This window comes from Podarcis raffonei, chromosome 3, assembly GCF_027172205.1.
Source record: "Podarcis raffonei isolate rPodRaf1 chromosome 3, rPodRaf1.pri, whole genome shotgun sequence".
Classification (NCBI taxonomy): domain Eukaryota; kingdom Metazoa; phylum Chordata; class Lepidosauria; order Squamata; family Lacertidae; genus Podarcis; species Podarcis raffonei.
This window is the reverse complement of record NC_070604.1, coordinates 62915931-62937305: the sequence shown is the minus strand read 5'-3', so window position 1 is coordinate 62937305 and position 21375 is coordinate 62915931. Positions and strand designations below refer to the sequence as shown.

The 21375-nt window shown below is 45.9% G+C and overlaps 1 protein-coding gene across 10 annotated transcripts in view; it reads left to right on the top strand.

The window, feature by feature from the left end:
• The window catches only part of MAP7 (microtubule associated protein 7), a 114077-nt gene that overhangs the window by 67937 nt on the left and 24765 nt on the right, over window positions 1–21375 (top strand). For all 10 annotated transcript variants that reach the window (XM_053382010.1, XM_053382009.1, XM_053382011.1 and 7 more), the window contains exons 3-5: window positions 34–111; window positions 18526–18689; window positions 19141–19258. In XM_053382010.1, the coding sequence (XP_053237985.1) occupies window positions 34–111; window positions 18526–18689; window positions 19141–19258 (360 nt within the window). The remainder of the gene's footprint in view (window positions 1–33; window positions 112–18525; window positions 18690–19140; window positions 19259–21375) is intronic.

Sequence of the window (21375 nt, the reverse complement as noted above, 5' to 3'; positions counted from 1 at the left end):
ATATGACATCTCAAATCTTCTTCTATTTTACAGACCCTGCGCCAGTACTGAAAGTTGATGAAAGGCAGCGACTTGCTCGAGAACGGAGAGAAGAAAGGGAAAAGCTGTTAGGTGAGTCATACTCAATGTACTCTTTCTAGCTGGTGATTCTTGTCAGTTATAACATGCTTGTCATTTGACATCTATATTATACATTAAACAGCATGAGTTACAAGACTATAATTAAATGTGTACTTTTAGCCATTAAAAATAATTCATGGAATTTAATGACTAGATCTCTGAGGTCTGGTCAACACGTGGTCCTAGCACATAAGTTGTCCATGTGCTGGAGCATAGACATGTCCTCCTCACATATGATCTTGTGTACAGAGAGGGATTTGTGTTCATACAAGAAAGTTCAGCATGTGGTGGAACAGAACATGCCAACCCAAGTCTTGTTGTCAGGCCTACATTGGATAAAGTAGTGTTACTTAGCACGAGAAGTACTTATTGTCATTAATCTGAAAAAGACTTTTGTGTGTCTTGGTTCTACTCACACAATAAGTGCAAACTGGCAGGAGCTACTGCAGGTTCTGGAACACTATTGTCAGTCTCCATCCATGACATTTCAAAATAACCAATGTCTTTGCCTGCAATAGGAAATACATTGGAGAGCCATGTGAGCCTTCCACCTGTAGAGGGCACAGCAGAAAAGGCTGTCTTGCCCAGTTGCTGCCCACCTCTTCTCAGGTCATGGGAAGACCTCTAAAGACTATCTAAGCGTACAGACTGGTTGCCGTACATTTTCTTATTGTTCACATTTGAAAAGGAAGCTTTGCATCTCCTGCAAGGGTATTTCTTCTCTGAAGTTCTAAGGTTGAACTCACAGTGTCCCACAAAAACATAAATGCTTCTTCCTTTATGGAAGACGCAGAGATCTACTGAAGGCTCCTGCTGGAGGAAAGGAGGGAAGATGGTTTTTACCAATTTTACTCCCTTCAAACCCACAATTCTATTTCCCATACTTTTCCAGAAGGTTTTTCTCTCCCTCCTCCTCCTTCCGGTGAGAGTGTCCTGTGAAAAGAGTTCTACTTACAGGAGCTCTGGATCAAAGTCATCTTGTTTCGTTTTGGGGTGGGTTTCATTTTTGACATGGTTTCATAGCAAACTAAAATATGTATGCAGAACCTTCTTATTGCAATGGTATTATAAAGATAGTCAACATGGTAAGCTCCAAATGTTTATAACTACAGCTCCCATTATTACTGATAATTGAGCAAGCTGGTTGGGACTGTAATCCAGCAACAACTGAAATGCATCACTGGCTGCCCCTGTTCCATAAGAAAGATCCTGTTGGATCAGGGTGAAAGATCCCTCTAGTCCAGTGCTCTGATTCCCACAGTAGACAATCAGAGGCCTCGGGCAAGCAAAGCCTACAAGTGGCACATGAAGGTAATAGCCCTTCTTCCTGTAAAGAGCTCTTTGACAACTGGTGTCTGGTGGCATCCCACCTCTGAACCTGGAATTTCCATGTACAGTGGTACCTCAGGTTACATACGCTTCAGGTTACAGACTCCGCTAACCCAGAAATATTACCTCAGGTTAAGAACTTTGCTTCAGGATGAGAACATAAATCGTGCAGCGGCGGCACGGCAGCAGTAGGAGGCCCCATTAGCTAAAGTGGTGCTTCAGGTTAAGAACAGTTTCAGGTTAAGAACAGACCTCCAGAACTAATTAAGTTTTTAACCTGAGGTACCACTGTAGCCGTTATGGCTAGTAGACTTATCCTCTGTGAACTTTTCTACTCCCTTTATAAAGCCAACTAAGCTAGTGGGCATCACCATATCTTGTGGTAGCAAATTTCATAAATTAATGGTGTACGTTGTGAAGACATACTTCCTTTGTATCACCTGCCATTGGATGACCACAAGTTCTGGTTTTATGAGAGGAAGAAAAAAAAAGATTTCTGTCTGTTTTCTCCATCTTGAAGTCTGTTCCCTTATGTTGAAGCTCCCCATATAGAAGAGAAAGTAAATTGATATCTACTAATCAGCTAAGTTAGTTTCCACTAATTAATTTTTGAGAATTGTTGTTTTGTGAGTGTGCTACAAATCCTGGAGATTCCCAGTCATTTCACAGATCCACCATTTCTGAGGTTCCTTGCCTAGGAACCATGAGGGTTAAGCAGGTTTGAACATATTTTAACTTTTTCTTCTGGCTATGCCCAGAGGCATCTGAACTGCCAACCATTCAAAGGAGGGGGAGAAAAGGTTGTTTTTCTTCTTATGTGAATGCAAAGTACAGTGGCTGCCACTCTTCCTCAGTATGATGTCTGTCAACTTGCCTTATTTTTAAATAGATCATAATGGCACATTACAGTTGCCTGCAGCTGACCCTGCTGGTGGTGTTTCTTTTGCATTTCAGAAAGAGTAGAAGGCAAAGATACAGTTATTTCACACTCTAATCAGACCCTGCACACTATTATATTTAGACCATAAAGCATAATTGCTCTGGTTTGAGAGTACAGATAAATAAGCAGTATAAAATTAATAGCAGATAAACAAATTATCTATCTATTCACCTGTCAAATCTGTAAATCATATGCTTTCTCATGCATTTGGACATACATTTCTGCAAAACAGCTGTGTTTTTCATGTTTCTTCTCTTCCGTTTATGTTTGCTTATTCCTTAATAATTTTATTCCATGTACTATAGAACAGGAAGTTGTCTGGCACTAATCCAGGCTGTTCATCAGTCAGTCTGGTTCTCTTTGATTGGTTTGACCATATTGCCCAAACTCTCAGGATTCAATTGAACAGCATGGCTCAAACTTGAAGGGACAGTGCAAGGCACCAGAGTAAAGCAAAATAGGGACTTGAAGCATAAGTTCCATTTCCATCTTGGGGGGGGGGGATACTATGTGAAGTGTCCCTCATATTTTACACCCAGTAAGTCTAGTCACATGCCTTGGACACCTTCAGACTTGAATCCTGCAGTGTGGTCTGTGTGTGGCTGCCCTGAAAGGGTTTTTAGAAACTGCAGCTGGTGCAGAATGCTTTCTGGTGTCTATTTCTTGGACCATGTCACACTGGCCTTATACCAGTTGTGCTGGCTTCAGATTCATTTCAGGGCCCTATTCAAGGTGCTGGTTATTACTTAGAAAACTCTTAAATTTCATGGGGCCAGGATAGCTGAAAGACTCCCTCCTTCCATATGAATCTAGCTGTGGTTTACTATTTTTTTCTGAGGGTCCTGATTTATGCTGAGAAGGTGCTTGTAGCATTCAGCTTCTCAGTTAAGTAGCTTTCCACAGCCCAGGGCTCTCCTGTTGTTTTGAACTTCAACTCTCACAAATCCCACCATGCACAGGAAATGAACAGGGATTATGGGAATTGTAGGCGAACAACACCTGGAGGATGTTAGGTTGGGGAAGCCTGGGTTTAATGCTTTATTTTTATTTTATTTTATTTTTGGTTTAATGCTTTATGGTTGTTAAGCTGACAAGTCATGTTCAAAGGTGCTTTCTTTTTCCTGTTAGGAAAACGTAGCAAACTTCCTGCTCCCTTTGTGTAAACTGTTCTTAGAATAACACACACACACACACACGCGCGCGCGCACACACACACACACACACACACACACACACACACACTATTAGCAGACACCTTACACAAAAACAGTCCAAACGCACAACAAATACACAACATCTTGATACCGAAATGACAGCACCAGCATAAAACCAGCATTTTTTTATAAAAAAAACAGCTGTATAGTAGTATTTATTTAGATAACTCACCCAGCTTATACTCACCCTGCTTCTCTGAAAGGAGTTGAAACAGCAGATAATTGCTTTACGCAGTCTGGCATTCTAAAAATATTCAGTCTGCCTCAGCAAGCTGCAGGAGTTGTGGGATTTTGTAACACTTCATTTAGAGTGTAAGTGCTGATGCCTTGTTCTGTCTATATAAATTCTGATGTATATCGGTTTTTCACTCCAGTTGCAAATAGGCAGAAATGCAATTTAGTAAGGAACTAATTCCCTTCCCTTCTCCTGAAATGAGCCTTGTCACTAACTAATAGAAGGAACATATCCTAGACAGGGTAGACGAACCCTTGAGGTCCTGTGGGCACATTTGTAAAGCAGGTGCTGTAGATATCACACACATACACACTGCAACCTATTCTGTTGGCTACAATAGAATGCCAGTCTTAATTTCAGAAGGGAGAGGGAACCTGCAGACACCAGGGAAGTTCTCTGCGGGCACATGTGTGCCCTTGGGCACAACATTGGTGACTGGTATACCCTATTCAGTTTCTTCTTCCACTTTCTAAAACTATTTTATTGGTCATCCAGGAGAAATGGTTATACAACAGAGTGAAACCTTAAAGTCTCTCTTTGCTAGAGCTGCATGGTTCAGTAGATGTATGACTCGGTTTGCAGCAGTTTGTTATGGAACGATTTTCCAAAATACAGTATCATTTTTGGAAGCTGCGGTGGACAGAGTATGACTTCCTCACACAATTAAGCAGCAAGGAGACTGGCTCTTCCGTCAGCATGGCCAAAACAGAACCATGGAGCTGGAGGAGGCATTGTAGGCCATCAAGCTTGAGGCAGAAAATCCAGAGCTAGAGCAGCCCCAGGAGATGGCCATCTAGCCTCAGCTGCTATTGCTACTTACTTAGGAGCAGAGGAGTGAGGCTGTGGCCAGGTGAATGCAGTTCAAAGGCAGCAACAAAGCCAATTTGGTTCTCCTGTTAGTGTATTTGCGCCATACCAATCTCCCTACAACCTCACCCTTTATCTCCCAGTAAGCAATGGCAGTGCAAACAGCTGGGGGTCAGGTGAGAGGCAGCTCCCCACCATGCTGCCCACTACCATCCAGATGTTCAACTGGGGCAGCAGGGAACACTTTTTTTGCAGATGCAAAGAAATATTAGGTTTCTCCTTTTCAGCTATAAGACAGACTCATGTGTGTCCCCAGTGTTTGGAAATACAAGATCGGCAAAAAAGTGCATGCAAACACTTTCCAGCATGATACACCAATATTAAACTGGTTTCTTTTTTCTGTGGAGAAATTGCTTACGATAGGACAATGGAGCCTTCTAAATTCATTTTAAATAATTGCATTTATTGACATTTTTAAATTCATTGACTGTTTAGAGGCAGTGTATAAAGGATGATTCTAGGGTTATGATGATTAAGTTGTAATGATAAAGTTTAATAATAACAAAAACTACAGGGTTTATTAAAAGGCAATAAAAGAGCAACAGCATTTTTTTGTAACTTTCTCTGTTATGGCAATGGAATATTATGCCCATGAGAGTTATTGTCTATAAAATTATTTCCACTTGATTAAAGACTATACAGTATAATGAACACAAGACTATATAATGAAAGTTAATACTGTTGATCAGATTAGGGTGTTTTTTTTGTGCAAGCTGTCTTCTAGATGCCGTATTTTTCGCCCCATAGGACGCACCGGCCCATAGGACGCACCAAGTTTTTTGGGGGGGAAAGAAAGAAAAAAAAATTATTTCCCCCCCAGGTGCTTGTGGGGCCGGCAGCGGGGAGAAGCGCTCTTCTCCCCGCTGCCCGCCTGCAGACCAGGTCCGGGGACAGCGGGAAGACGCGCTGCGCCTCCCAGCTGTCCCCGGAGCTTGCGGGGCAGGCAGCGGGGAGAAGCGCTCTTCTCCCCACCGCCTGCCTGCAGACCAGGTCCGGGGACAGCAGGAAGACACGCTGCGCCTCCCAGCTGTCCCTGGAGCTTGCGGGGCTGGCAGCGGGGAGAAGCGCTCTTCTCCCCACCGCCTGCCTGCAGACCAGGTCCAGAGACAGCGGGAAGACGCGGTGCGCCTCCCAGCTGTCCCTGGAGCTTGCGGGGCAGGCAGCGGGGAGAAGCGCTCTTCTCCCCGCCACCCGCTGTAGACCGGGGACAGCGGGAAGATGCGCTGCGCCTCCCAGCTGTCCCCGGAGCTTGCGGGGCAGGCAGCGGGGAGAAGCGCTCTTCTCCCTGCCGCCCGCCTGCAGACCAGGTCCAGGGACAGCGGGAAGACACGCTGCGCCTCCCCGCTGTCCCCGGAGCTTGCGGGGCTGGCAGCGGGGAGAAGCGCTCTTCTCCCCGCTGCCTGCCTGCAGACCAGGTCCGGGGACAGCGGGAAGACGCGCTGCGCCTCCCCGCTGTCCCCGGGGCTTGCGGGGCTGGCGGCAGGGAGAAGCACGCGTCTCCCCGCCGTCAGCCTCCAAACCACATCGGGAGACAGCGGGATGGCGGCGTTCCGCCTCTCTGCTGTCCCCCGACCTTGTGGGGCTGGCGCTGTGGCTCTCCTGAAGCCTGCATTCGCCCCATAGGACGCACACACATTTCCCCTTCATTTTTGGAGGGGAAAAAGTGCGTCCTATAGGGCGAAAAATACGGTAACTCTTTTTTCTGTCACCTGCTGAAGTTGCCAAGTCCATTGTGGACCTTTTTGAGGAAGAAAAGAATGTTGCCACTGAGATGTTGGAGGCAGTCTTGGCTTCACATCCTCTCTCTCTTCAGGATAATTTAAAGTCAGCAACTGTTATGTCTTGCAGATGGATGAGAAAGACTGTGTTTAGAGGGGGGAAATAGTTATCTATTAAGGAAAGCAGTTTATGCTTTATGTATCCCCAGCGGCTATGTCTAGATTTAGGCTATGTCTGCATTGCAGTTTTATTGCAGCTTGTGATGGGATGATGAGCTGCTTGTGCGTAAAATCCTAATCCCTCAGAGTTTGGCTAAGTCCCCAAACCTCTGTCTGTGATGGAGCTCCTTAAACATGACTCCATCAATCGCTCGTTGAATCGGACAGTGGGCGTTTACGGAACTTCTTCCAGCATAAAAGCTCCTTAACGGAAACGCGTCTTCTGGACTCTCGGCGTGACAGTTTCTGCCGAGGAGTGGGTGTCCCTACAGGAGGTCCTGAAATCTCCCCGCTGCTCCCGCTTGAAGTGTCTCTGAGCCCTCCCTCCGACTCACTTTCCCTTGGAACTCCACTTCTCCCCCTGCTGGTCCCCTCCTCCGCTGAATGGTCTCTCTCACCCTCCATGAGCCCTTTCACCTCCTTAGTCTCAGATGGCAGTTCCCTGACATCCACCTCCCCTCCAGGGCCCCCTTCACCCCCTTCCCTCCCCTCCTCTGCGGGAGGCGAGGGAGCAAAACCCCTGAAGGAACCTCCCTCATCTTCCAAAGTTTCGAACACTTCCCTCCACCTTTTGCTGTCTCCGGTTTCCAAGTACTCCTCCTCATCGGAGTCTGTTCCTCCTTCCAACTCCGATTCCCTGAATCCCTCCAGTTCCTCCTCATCGTCGGTGGTGCCAAAGTACTCCCTCCGAAACCTCGCTACTGGCTGAGGTTTCCTGGGGAACCTTTGGTGAAACGTTTCGATCAAGATCTCGTCACAGACCTCCTCTGCCTTCACCCAGGTGTTTTCCGACTCCGGTTCCCCTTCCCACGCGACCAAATACTCCACCTGATTACCCTTCCACCTGGAGTCGATGATTTCCGCCACATGGTTGCGGCTTTCCCTTTCTTCTATGGCTGGCCCCCGTGTGGATACCCCTTCACCTTCCCCCCTGTATGGTGACAGTAATGACCTGTGGAATACTGGGTGCAGTTTCATGTGGTTCGGTAACCGGAGTCTGAACGCCACTGGGTTGACCTGTTGGATGACCTCAAATGGTCCCAATCTTTTGGGTCTCAATTTCTTGCAACCCCCCTTGAACGGCAACCCTTGGGTTGATAGCCAGACCCGACTCCCCACCCTAATTGTTTCACCTTCCCTTCTGCTCTTGTCTGCCTGCCTCTTATATTCTTCCTTGGCCCTTTCTAAGTTGAGTTGGAGTTGACGATGGATCGCTTCCATTTCTTCTACAAAAAGTTCCGCGGCCGGAACACTCCATCTTTCCCCTCCTTCCCCTGGAAACGCCCTGGGGTGGCACCCATAATTAGCCAAAAAGGGGCTCATCCCGGTGGACACATTCTCAGCATTATTGTAAGCAAATTCCGCTAGTGCCAACTTTTCGACCCAATCGTTCTCTCTGTCATTGACATAACACCTCAGGTATTGTTGGAGAATACCGTTTGCTCTCTCCGCCTGCCCATTGGTCTCAGGGTGCCTGGCAGTCGAAAAGTTGACCTCTACGTGCAATAAGCTCATAAGTTTCCTCCAGAATCTGGACGTGAACTGTTTCCCTCTGTCGGAAACCACCCTCAAGGGGGCGCCATGCAGTCTGAAAATATGTTCTACAAACAATTTCGCTGTTTCTTCCGCCGTGACTGCATGTGAGCAAGCTACAAAGTGACCCATCTTAGTTAACAGGTCTACTACGACTAGTATGGCGGTTTTCCCCTGGGATTTGGGCAGATCAGTCATAAAATCTATCGACACCGCCTCCCACGGTCGTTCTGGTGTGGGTAACGGTTCTAATAACCCCGCTGGTGCCCGCCTTTCTCCTTTGGCTCTCTGGCATTGGTCACACCTTCTCACATACTCCCGTACATCCTCCCTCACCTTGGGCCACCAAAACTCCCTGGTCACCAACCACATGGTCTTGTGTTGCCCAAAATGCCCCGCTGTGGGATTGTCGTGCAGCTGTTTGAGTACTCTCCCCCTCAATTCCCCTTCGGGTATATATAGCGCCCCTCTGTAATACAATCCCCCGTTTCTTTCTTCAAAACCCCCGGGGTCTTCTCCCTCTCTCCTTAGACCTCTGAGCTTGTCCTGGGCGTACTCATCATTTACCGTTCCCTCTACCAGTTCTCTTTGCCCCACCCAGGCCGCACCACACACCCAGTGGTCCTCTGGGATAATATGTCTCTCTTCCGGCGCTCCCTCCCCCTCCAAATATTCAGGTTTGCGAGAGAGAGCGTCCGCTCTGATGTTTTCTGGACCTGGCACATAGCAAATTTCAAAATGGAATCTGGAGAACTCCTGGGCCCATCTCACTTGTCGTTGGTTGAGCACCCGTGCTGTTCTCCAATACTCCAAATTCTTGTGGTCCGTACACACTTGCACCTTATGTTGTGCGCCAATTAGTAAGTGTCTCCATCTCCGGAACGCTTCGTGAATGGCGAGTAGTTCTCGGTCATATACCGTGTAGTTCCTCTCGGATTTGTTCAGCTTACGCGAAAAGAAGGCACACGGTCTCCATTCCGACTTATTGCTCCCTGGCTGAAGCAGCACCGCCCCCACCGCCCGGTCTGAGGCATCAGTTTCCACTCTCATGGGTTTTTGTAAATCCACATGCAGGAGCTGTTCTTCCGAAGCGAATGCCCTTTTCAATTCCTCAAAAGCATGCTCCGCCTCCGCCGTCCAAACGAATTTCTTCTTGCTGCTTAGACAGTCCGTGATGGGAGCCGTTAAGTGGGCAAAGTTCTTGATGAATTTACGGTAAAAGTTCCCAAACCCTAAGAACCTTTGCACATCTTTTTTCGTTTTCGGTGTCTTCCATTCCAGCACCGCCTGGACCTTCCCTGGATCCATGGCTAATCCCTTGTCTGATAAGCGGTACCCCAGGAATTCCACCTCCTTGGTGTGGAACTGACACTTCTCCAATTTCACCCACAACTGGTTTGCTTGCAGCTGGCTCAGCACTTCCCTGACATCCTTTACATGCTGCTCCTCATTCTCTGAATATATCAGCACGTCATCGAGGAAGGCCACGCAATTCTTGTAGAGCAAAGGTCCCAGTACGTGGTTCATGAGCGATTGAAAACAGGCGGAGCCTGATTGTAATCCGAATGGCATAACGAGATATTCAAACGCCCCCAAAGGGGTGAACATGGTGGTTTTCCATTCATCCCCCTTCTTTATTCGTATCAGGTTGTATGCTCCTCTCAGGTCCAGTTTCGTGAATATCTTTCCCTTCCTCACCCTGGTCAAAATGTCATCAATCCTGGGCATGGGGAAAGTCACTGGTTCTGACACGGCATTTAGGGCCCGGTAGTCCACGACCAATCTCGGTTTATCCGTGTTTTTTTTGTCCACAAAAAACACTGGGCTCCCCCCCACCGCTCTGGACTCTCTGATAAAGCCCCTCTTCAGGTTTTTATCAATAAACTCCCTTAACTCCTGCATTTCCCTGTCTGACATGGCGTACAGCTTGCCCACGGGGAGCTGGGCCCCAGGGACCAGATTAATTTGGCAGTCAAAGTCTCTGTGCGGTGGTAATTTATCTGCTTCCCTTTCACTGAAGACCTTGCTCAGGTCAGCGTATTGTTTGGGCACCTTCCCTTTGTCCGCCACTTCCGTCCCTGCTAGAGAGGCTTTTGCCCCTTCTGGCACCTTTCCCTCTCTGCAGTGTTCCAGACAATGTGCTGACCCAAAGGAGACCACTCTCTGATGCCAGCCCACTAGCGGGTCATGCAACGCTAGCCAGCTCATTCCCAAAATGACTGGAGCCCCTCCCAGGGTGGCTACATTGAACGCTATCCTCTCAGTGTGCCTGGCCACCCTCATAACCATTGGGACGGTTTGTAGGCTGACTTCTCCTCCCAGCAGCTCCCTCCCATCGATCGTGGTGACCTGCAGGGGGTTGCTTAAAGGGAGTGTCTGTATCTGGTGTTCAGCTGCAAACTCCTTGCTCATAAAATTACAGGAGCTGCCTGAGTCCAGCAGCGCCTTAGTCTTTAGTGGGTATCCGTTTGCCAGCTCTAGCAACACCTCTATTACTAGGGCTGGTCTTGGAGGTTCCGGAGTGGGCACTTTTACTGCTCCTTGGCCTGTCTGCAGTGCCCTGACAGAGGCAGACAGGCGTTGGCTTTTACTGGCTCCTGGACTTCCTCCTCCTTCCCCCCAACAGCTCCAGCCATCCCTTGCCATTCCTTTCTTTGCGGGCAGACTCTGGCAAAGTGACCTGGCTGCTGGCAGAGATAACATTTCTTGGCGCTCTTTCCCTCCTTCTTCCTCCCTTCACTGGGATTTGAAACTGCGCGCGCGCGCGCTGTTCCAACTTCCATCGGCTCTCCTGGCGGGAAACTTGGTTCTGGAATCTCTGGAATGCGGAAATCCCTCCAACGCTCTCCTTTCCCCTCCCGCTTCTCCAAGGCTCTTGCCTCCTGGCGTGCTCCAATGGTCAGCGCTGATTTGGTCAGCTGATCCATAGACTCCGCCCTGGGCGCCCGGGAAAGTTCATCTTTCACCGCCGAAGAAAGCCCCTCTTCAAAGAGCATTTGAATGGGTTCCGCCGAAAGGTCCCACCCCAATCTATGTATCAACATTGTAAACTCAGTCCAGTACTCACGAACCGATCGGCTCCCCTGTTTGCACGCCATCAATTGTCTGCGCACCAGCCCCTGTTCAATCTCGCTGGAAAACATCAAATCCATGGCGCGAAAAAACTTCCTCGCGTCCTTCAGCATGTCACTATTCCCTGCCATCAGGGGTCTGACCCAATCTCTCGCCCCTCCTTCGAGATGGCCAATCACAAACGCCACTCTCGATGCCTCGTCGGGAAAGTCATTAAACTGCAGTTCAAGAGCATACTGCATCTCTGTCCTAAAGGCTTGGTAGTTCCTGGGGTCCCCCCCAAACTTCTGCACCATTCCTGGCATCTTTCTTGCTAGTGTAGCGCCTTTTGCCTTTTCTGCATCCTGCGCCCTCCTTTCTTCTAGCCTCGCCGTTTGCATTGCCAGCTGGAGTTCCAACACTCTGTACCTTTCTTCCAGGCTTGGACCCTCTCCAGCTCCTGCTGCTCCTCCGGCTCCGGCTGGGTTACTCATGATGCCTCTCTGCACAAGCTGCTTTCAGGGACTGTCCGATTGCTGTGATGGGATGATGAGCTGCTTGTGCGTAAAATCCTAATCCCTCAGAGTTTGGCTAAGTCCCCAAACCTCTGTCTGTGATGGAGCTCCTTAAACATGACTCCATCAATCGCTCGTTGAATCGGACAGTGGGCGTTTACGGAACTTCTTCCAGCATAAAAGCTCCTTAACGGAATCGCGTCTTCTGGACTCTCGGCGTGACAGTTTCCGCCGAGGAGTGGGTGTCCCTACAGGAGGTCCTGAAATCTCCCCGCTGCTCCCGCTTGAAGTGTCTCTGAGCCCTCCCTCCGACTCACTTTCCCTTGGAACTCCACTTCTCCCCCTGCTGGTCCCCTCCTCCGCTGAATGGTCTCTCTCACCCTCCATGAGCCCTTTCACCTCCTTAGTCTCAGATGGCAGTTCCCTGACACAGCTTCACTTTTTTCAGCTTTGTTTTGAATTCCACAAAACGTATTTCTGTTTGCTTGAATATTTCTGCATCAAGAAGCCATCCTGTCTGTGTCTGTACATCTACAGACAATTCAAGATTCTTCATTCGTTTCTTTTTCATACTTAATTCCCCTCCCCCTAAATTCTCGTTAATGATGTGGGGGGGTTGGCAGTGGGTCATGCTTACTTTTGAATAAGGCCTTTGTAATTTTTATATTGTTTCTCACTGTAGAGGTATCAGGGCGATAGAGCAATGATAGAGGGCAAACCATAAACAGAGGAAGCACAGAGTTCTTTTTTTCTCCTGTTTCCCTTTTGCGCAATTTCCATCTGCATACATTTCAGAGCACTTACTAGGTTAGAGCAGGCCTTGCAGAATCACACTGGGCTTCTTGTCCTCACTATGCAGGCCATCTGCATGTTGCATATGTTGTAAGACAAGCCAAATGTAGACAAGCGCTGAGTGATAGATGAGATTTGGAGATTGGGTAGCATTATTAACTTATGGCTCAGTCAATATTTATTCCCTGAAGCAATATTGACTTACCACCCATGAGTTTCTATCACTTGAAACTTTTTTCATTTCAAAGAGCAGCATTTCTAACTTATTGTTAATAATTATAACAACTTTGCATTAAGGATTTTTCATAGGGCATAATGTATATACATTTATATACAGTCATCTCTTTAAAGACCAACAGCAGTAAGATACTTCTGTTAAGCTTTATTTTCTGGTATAACTAGGTCCGGAAGAATATATATCAAACCCTTGAAAAATAGCATCCTTTTGATTTAGTTATTAAAGGTGGCATCCTTCATCAGGATGCCTGCAGTAAAGGGCAAGATGGCATCGCCTTCCCACTCAATGTACAGAAGCTGACTGGACTGCCAGTTGTTTCTTACTTCAACCCTGGCAGCGTTATCCAGCTCGGGAAATATGGATGTCTTTATTTAAGTTGATGTGTTGTTTTGTTTTGTTTTGTTTGCTTGCTTGCTTTGTATATGGTGTGGTATAACACCCTGCTGCTGCACCTTTGGGTTGTTAGTAACGGTTGTTATGCTACAATAACAAACAAACAAACAAACAAACAAACAAACAGACAGACAGACAGACAGACAGACACTGGTGACAATATAGCATTCTCCATCTTGTGTGAGACAGCAGGCTTGTTGAAGGAGTCCTGGCTGTGCCATGTAGCATGCACTGCTCTGTCTCCCATCAGAGGGCTGCAGTTACTGCCTTTCCAGCAATTGCCCCTCTTTTTCCTAATGGTAGCATGCCCTCCAACATCCCAGTGATGAAAATGTAGACGGCAGTTCTGTCCGCATGCCCCGTATATGTGTGTGTGTACAGCCTCAGTCATGGCAGCCAAGTGGAAACTCCACCTTCATGGGCAGTCTACCCACCACTCCTCTCCACCAGCACCAGGCACTGAGCACAAAGATTCTGAATCCCCACCTATCTTCCCCCTCTGGTACTTGAACTCCATGGAGCCATTGCCTGGCATGCCCTGCTAGAAGCACTCCTTCTGGCTGGCAGCAGGAAGGTGAACATACTGCAGGGCTACCAGTGGTGGGCAGGCCTTGATGAGGACCTTCTGGGTGCCCCCAAGAGCAGCAGTAGTAGCCTGAGTGCAAAGGCTGTCAAAGAGAAAAACAACAGCCAGATGGGCAGGGTATAAATTACTATTACTATTATTATTATTATTATTATTATTATTATTATTATTATTATTAAAAGGCTGTCATCACCACCATCGTCTGGTTCCTTCCTGCCACCACAAGGAGAGCCGAGCCCAGGCCTCCTCCTTGGAGAAGAAGTAATGGCTGCGCTCTGCTGTGCTCGAACAGGATGCAAGTTACAGAGGGCACGCAGAGCACAGCTCCAGTCTCCTGCTAAGATGGGACTGTGCACATTTCTCTCTTATTTAAAATGTACCAGCTGACTTGCGTGGCACCCAAGAATGAGCGTCTTAGAGTTCCTCACTCTTGCAGGAGACCAAAAGACAGGACATTCCAGGATCCAATCAGAAGCCAGGATGGCTTTTGTAATTCCAGGATGTCCTGGTCAAAACAGAACAATTGCAGAGGGCTCGCCCTGTACAGTACAGAGCTGAATAATAATATCCAGCTTCACTTCTCCCTACTCCTGTCGGGTTAAGTTGGAATCACGGTATTCAAGTGTAGTACAGTAGTAATGCTAATGTTTCTGTAACTGGAGGAACAAGCTATTCTTGTTTTGCTGTCTCAAGTATCAATTATTTGCATTTTGAAATGAACCGTAGCCCGAAAGGATGCCATTGCTATTTGCTTAGATAATCAAGACGTAAGCTAATTTATATAATATATCAGTGCTTGCAAGCTAGAATCTTACCTAATGCCATTGTGTTCTGCTTCAGTTCATTCATAAGAAGAGATTTTTAAATAGCTCCATTTCTCCAACTACCCAGCCGAGATACGCAGAGGAAGATTCTTTGAGATTTCAAAGTGTAAATTAATTTCTTGGCATTCATAGTAGAATACATAACTTGCCATCAATCTATAAGACAAAACTTATTACCTTGTTGGCAAGCCAGTGAGGGGTGGTGGAAGTTTAGATAAAAATTGTATCAATTGCTTTTTTATTTTTAGCAACCAGAGTTTCAGGTCACCTTCTGAAAATGTCCCCTAATCAGAGCCAGTCTAGCCTGTACTCTGTTATCTGTTCTCAGGAACTGCAGCAGGACTAGTTAAATATTGATCTAGACTGCATTTTATTTTATTTGTTTTGTGTTTCCTGTGCATTTTAATTTTGTTGTGAGCTGCCTGGAAATGGCAGGATATAGATTTTTGAATAAATTAAGAATATAGCATATATAATGGGTGTTATTCAAGTCCATGTTTGCACTAGTGCAAGAATCAGCACTAGCACAAGGGGGTTTCCCCCCTCCTGCTCCCCCTCACTGTCCCCAAATATGCTCTGGAGGATACGGAGAAAATTCAGATTTAGGGGAATGCAAGGGGAGGTGAAAGAAAGAGATGGTTTCATTGTACGAGGAGAAATTCTTGCTCCGATGAAACAACCTGCTTAGCACTTTGTTGAATACAACCTATTATTATAATGCACTATCATTCCTTTAGGGATAAACAAAAACTTACTCTAAAAAGTTGATGGTTGTGTTGTTTTTTCCTTATTAGTGTGAAATGCTATACAAATTTAATAAATTTTGCCTAAGCTTCTGTCAGGGAACTGACATCAGAGATCAACGGAGAGGGAAGACGCTCCGAGGATGCAGGGGAGGGAACCAGCAAGGAGAGAGGGAGAGCTTCCGCTGGGGAAGGAAACCAAGGTGACACCAGGAAGAAAGGGGAGGCTGAGAGTACTTCGGAGGGAAGGCTCCGAGACTCTGCCAGTGAGACCAGTGGGGAGAGCGCAGGACCTCCGCTTGGCACGCCTACTCTGCGCAGAAGGCTTCCGCGCAGAGAAGCTAGGCGGAGACTGGCGGTTAAGGAATTCTTATGTTGGAAGAAGTTCAGGAAACGCCCACTGACGGATTCTAGCAGTGATTAAGACAGTCGCATTTGCAAGGCGCTGTCAAACCAGGGAAAGTTAGAGCTATATAACCTGCTTGGAGGCAGTTTGGAGTTTTACGCATGAGCAACACCTTTTCCCATTACAGCTTCTTTATAAAAAAAAATGTTACAGATCTTCCACCTTGTAAGTACGCTTAGAATCACATCCTTAATGCTACTAAACATTTTAGGTTCAGAATATCTCAGAAAATGCACCTTAATTTCCAGATCCCTTCTAGGGATGTTATGAAATTACATTCATGAAGACTTCCCATCAGATACTCTGTGTGTGTGTGTGTGTGTGTGTGTGTGAGAGAGAGAGAGAGAGAGAGAGAGAATGAATGAATGAATGAATGAATGATACCTGAGAGCAAAACAATATATATATTTTTAATGTCCTAAAGTTACATGCAAAATTAAAAGCCTAATACTAATGGAGGCAATGTTGGCAATCCTCAATCCCTTGAAAGTATGTATGTAATAAATAATAATGGTTCCCTTGTCCTTTTTGCAAAAATAGCTCTTCTTAGATTATAGTTATTAAATGCTAAAGGAAAGTATGTTTCAAAACATCATAGATAATGTGGTAATTTAGCATCTTTTAAAACACCGTCAATGGTAGAATTTCCGAAAATTCCCAAGGTAATTCCCCTCTCCCATCCATTATTATGCAGAAGGGCTGTTAGTACATGTAGATAACACAGAGCTAGATAGACCAATGGTCTGATTCAGTATAATCATGCTCCACTCTAGAAGGTTTTCATAGTGTCCACTTATTGTTAATTTTTAGTACTTGGATATAGAATCCAACTTCTTAGCTACCGTATTTTTCCCTCTATAACACGCAGATTTTTTCTCCTAAAAAGGAAGGGGAAATGTCTGTGCGTGTTATTGAGCGAATGTGTGGTCCCTGGAGCCGAAAAATCAGGCAAAAATCAAATCGCGCTTCACGGAGAAGGGAAACCTGAAAAGAGGAAGTGGCTGCTTTCCTGCATTCTGCCTCAGGGTCTTACTGCCCACCCTCCTCTGTTTCCTTGCTGTGTTTGCTGAAAGGGAACAAAGAGCAGGGAAAGCCCCTCCCCTCCAGGCAAGCAGAGGGGAAAGCAGAGTGTGTTCCTTCTAATTCCTCTCTGTGCTCCGGTGCTGCTGGGGGAGAGGGAGAGAGAGAGGGGGAGGGAGAGAGAGGGGGGGAGGGAGAGAGAGGGGGGGGAGGGAGAGAGGGGAGAGAGAGAGAGAGAGAGAGAGAGAGAGAGATGGCTGGCTTGGGTGGGGGGAAACTTTTGCCTTTCTTTTCTCCCTCCCATTAAATCCCTCTCCTGCATTCTTAGCCAGCTGCTTCTCTGCACACCCCTCTCATGTCCCTTCTTTGTTTTTCCTTCGCTCCCCACTTAAAATGTGGTTACAAAGCATAGATCCACATGGATCCTCAGGATCTTTGCATTGGGTCACCCCAAATTCACCATCAGATCACATAGCATGTCCATGGCTACAGCCTGCCCCCCCAAAATCACGCACCCACTGTTGCCTGGGGCTGCAATGGTGCAAAAACATGGTTAAAAAGCATGGATCCACATGGATCCTCAGGATCTTTGCATTGGGTCACCCCAAATTCACCATCAGATCACATAGCATGTCCATGGCTACAGCCTGCACCAAAAAAATCACGCACCCACTGTTGCCTGGGGCTGCAATGGTGCAAAAACGTGGTTAAAAATCATGGATCCACATGGATCCTCAGGATCTTTGCATTGGGTCACCCCAAATTCACATCAGATCACATAGCATGTCCATGGCTACAGCCTGCACCAAAAAAAATCACGCACCCACTGTTGCCTGGGGCTGCAATGGTGCAAAAATGTGGTTACAAAGCATGGATCCACAGGGATTCTCAGGATCTTTGCATTGGGTCACCCCAAATTCACCATCAGATCACATAGCATGTCCATGGCTACAGCCTGCACCAAAAAAATCACGCACCCACTGTTGCCTGGGGCTGCAATGGTGCAAAAACGTGGTTACAAAGCATGGATCCACAGGAATTCTCAGGATTTTTGCATTGGGTCACCCCAAATTCACCATCAGATCGCATAGCATGTCCATGGCTACAGCCTGCACCAGAAAAATCACGCACACACTGTTGCCTAGGGCTGCAATGGTGCAAAAACGTGGTTATAAAGCATGGATCCACAGGAATTCTCAGGATTTTTGCATTGGGTCACCCCAAATTCACCATCAGATCACATGTCTGTGGCCACAGCATGAAGCACAAAAATGATACATCCACTGTTTCATTCAGAATGTTTTTTCCCTTGTTTTCCTCCTCTAAAAACGATGTGCGTGTTATGGTCAGGTGCGTGTTATAGAGCGAAAAATACGGTATTTATATCGAAGCAAAACATCAACAATCATTGAATTTCTAGTCATGGGTAAAATAATGTACAGTGGTACCTCGGGTTACAGACGCTTCAGGTTTCAGATTCCGCTAACCCAGAAATAGTACCTCAGGTTAAGAACTTTGCTTCAGGATGAGAACAGAAATCGCACGAAAGCAGTGGGAGGCCCCATTAGCTAAAGTGGTACCTCAGGTTAAGAACAGTTTCAGGTTAAGAACAGACCTCCAGAACAAATTAACTTCTTAACACGAGGTACCACTGTAATAACCAACCTTATTGCAACTAAAATGGGAAATGACCTTGATGCTAGAGTGCTGTTAAGGTGTTCAAACTGGGAATATTGCCAGGCAAACAGCATTGTAAGTGACATTTCCTTTGTTGCTGTTTAGCGGCAAGAGAAGCTGCCTGGGTAGAAAAAGAAGAGAGAGCAAGGCAATATTATGAGAAACACCTAGAGGAGCGCAAAAAGAAATTAGAAGAGCAGAGACTAAAAGAAGAGAGAAGGCGAGCTGCAGTGGAGGAAAAACGCCGACAGCGGATAGAAGAGGACAAGGTAAGCGGACTGTCCTAGGGGGATCTTATGGGAAGTTGAATTTCCACCTTCAGCAGTGAAAACACATTTACTTTTTTGCCACTAGCATCAGTGTGGGCTCCTTCCTGCATTCTTCCCATTGTGTATACAGTTTTAGATGCATTTAGATTTTTTTAATTGTTTTATTGCTGGTGTGTTTGAGGCCCTGGGCTCCTTTGGATGGAAGGTCAGGATATGAATTTAAGAAATAAATGACTTGCAGGTAGGTGGGAAAAGTCTGTGAGCATCAATGAGCAGCAATGACCACCCATACAGCAGGATGGGTGTACTTGGTAGTTCATGCATGTCTTCATTCGGAGTGGCTCTTTGGGCACACCTGAAGATGAAAGCATTGTACCCTTGTTGATTGCATTGTTGTTGTCAAAATATGGCTGTATCTGTTCAGACATTTAGCTGTGTGTTATCTTATTAGGAGCGCCATGAAGCGGTCGTGCGGCGCACAATTGAGAGGAGCCAGAAACCGAAACAAAAGCAAAATAGGTGGTCCTGGGGAGGTGCACTTCATAACAGCAGCAGCATTAACAATACAGGTAAAACATGAGACTAGGTGTCTCAGCCTGGCTCCCTGTCTTTGTGCTAATATGGGTTTATGGACTGTGATTGAGGAAGCTTGTCCACTCTTTTTGCCTTTTATGCCTAAGCGCTCACAAATGAGAAATTGAACTAATGCTTTAAGAACTGACTGCTCTTTTTCGCTCCATCTGTATTTGCACTTAATTTGCTTTGTTTGTCTCTTTCGCTCTCTCTCTGCCTGTCTCTTCTCTGACCTTGTGTGTGTGTGCCAGCAGTCTTTCGGTCTAAGCCAAACTTTTGAAAACTCATGTACTTGCCGAACTTTATTAATATGAGTATTTTAGGGAAACAATGTGAATTCTTCTATAAAAAGTGGAAGCGGGGGTTTGTTTTGTTGTTGCTTTAAAAGCCAGTGCTTGGGGTGGGTGGGTGGCGGGTCCACTCATCAGCATAACTAATATTCATTAATATTGAAAAGCTTTTTAAGTAGTTTTCTCCTTTCCTCTGAAAAAATTCAGTTTGACAAAATATCAGGTACAAAATAAATCATGCAGTATTTTCCCCAAGCGCATTCTGTGTATGCAGGTGTCATGTGATGGCTTTAATTCTAAAGAGATGCCCAGTACGCTTTAACATTAGGAATTTGCATATATATCGAATACTTTCTTCTACACAAGTTCAATAATGGGTGTTACTGCCTTTATCATGAAATAAATATGTGTATCACTGCGCTTACCAAAAGCAAGTACTTCCTATTACTAATTTCATTGTGTTGCAAAATCAATAAACAGTTGCTTTTCCATAACAATGTTCTACTTACTCTCTTTGCTTCTCTCTTTATAACTTGTTTGCTGCCTTTTAAATTTTTCTTTACTTTTGAAAATCATTGTCTTGCATTCTGTCCCTAGGTTATTTTGTTGAATCATCATTCACCTTTCTCGATTTAGCAGGCTTGGAGTACCACTTCAGACCTCTGGGTGGTGCTAGAAAACCCGGTACATAAATCCCTGTGATTTTGTTGGTTTTATATTTATCACCAGTAGCTTATCTCCTCAGAATAGGACCAGTACACCAGTAACTAAACCATCTTTCGTTAGAGACAGTGCATGCCTAACACTTGCCGCATAGACTAGAGCTGATAGATAGCCCCTGCCTCTTCACATTTACCAAGCTATTATTGGGTGACTTAAAGAATGTGGCACAGCTTCTCAAAATACAGCATACAGTTTTGAAGGGATTCTGTTTATATACAGTATTTGGACTCTTCTCCCCCCCCCACTACTTTCAGAAGCAAACAACATTTTCAAAATTCCTTTTGGGGGAATATAGTTGTTCAGTTCTTTTTTTTATCATCCTTTCTCCCCACTTCCCACCTCTCATTTACAACTGAAATCCCTTTAAACTGTGCGCTTACCTTTCCGTGCTCTTGAAGTAACTGTTAAGTTCTCAGCATAGCACAGCTGCTGACTTTGCAGCATTGGAAGAGAAGGGTGGTGCAGCGTGATAGTGCATTCTCAAACCAAGCCAGCATTTAAGGAAAGTAAAATAAACCCCATTACAAAGTATGTGTGCTGCAGATAGCCCTTCAGATTACCATTCACTCCTCCCTCCCCTCTCTCCAGACATGCAGTTTCTGTCTATCCAAACAAACATGGCAGATGGCATTCTGGTCATGTCTGCTTCAGTGCTCTCTCCTAGCACTTCTTAATTTTTCTTTTCTAACCTCTCTCACCACTCACAACAGTTTTTCGCAATCCCCCCCTCCCAGCCCCCATGCTTTCTCCTCACATTACTAGTTGCTTATCTTCTGCTATAGAAAAAAGAATATTAAAATTGCAGATTTTTTTGGCCTATCCTGTTTTTTGCTTTTGTTTTTCTTAAAAAAAGGCTGGTGGTGGAGGAGAAATTTCACTCTAGGATTGCAAAATGGCTAGGATTGTATATCATGCTAGTGTAAATGGTGGAGAGGATAAGAAAAAGTGGGTATGGACAATGAAAAAAGTCCTAATAAAAAGCGGCATATAGGTGTTGGTATAATGGCTGGAATGATTAGGATAGTATGACATTTGTCCAAATGGCCATTCAATAATGGATGCTTTTGGTAAGGCATCTATTGTATGTGACACCAACTTTT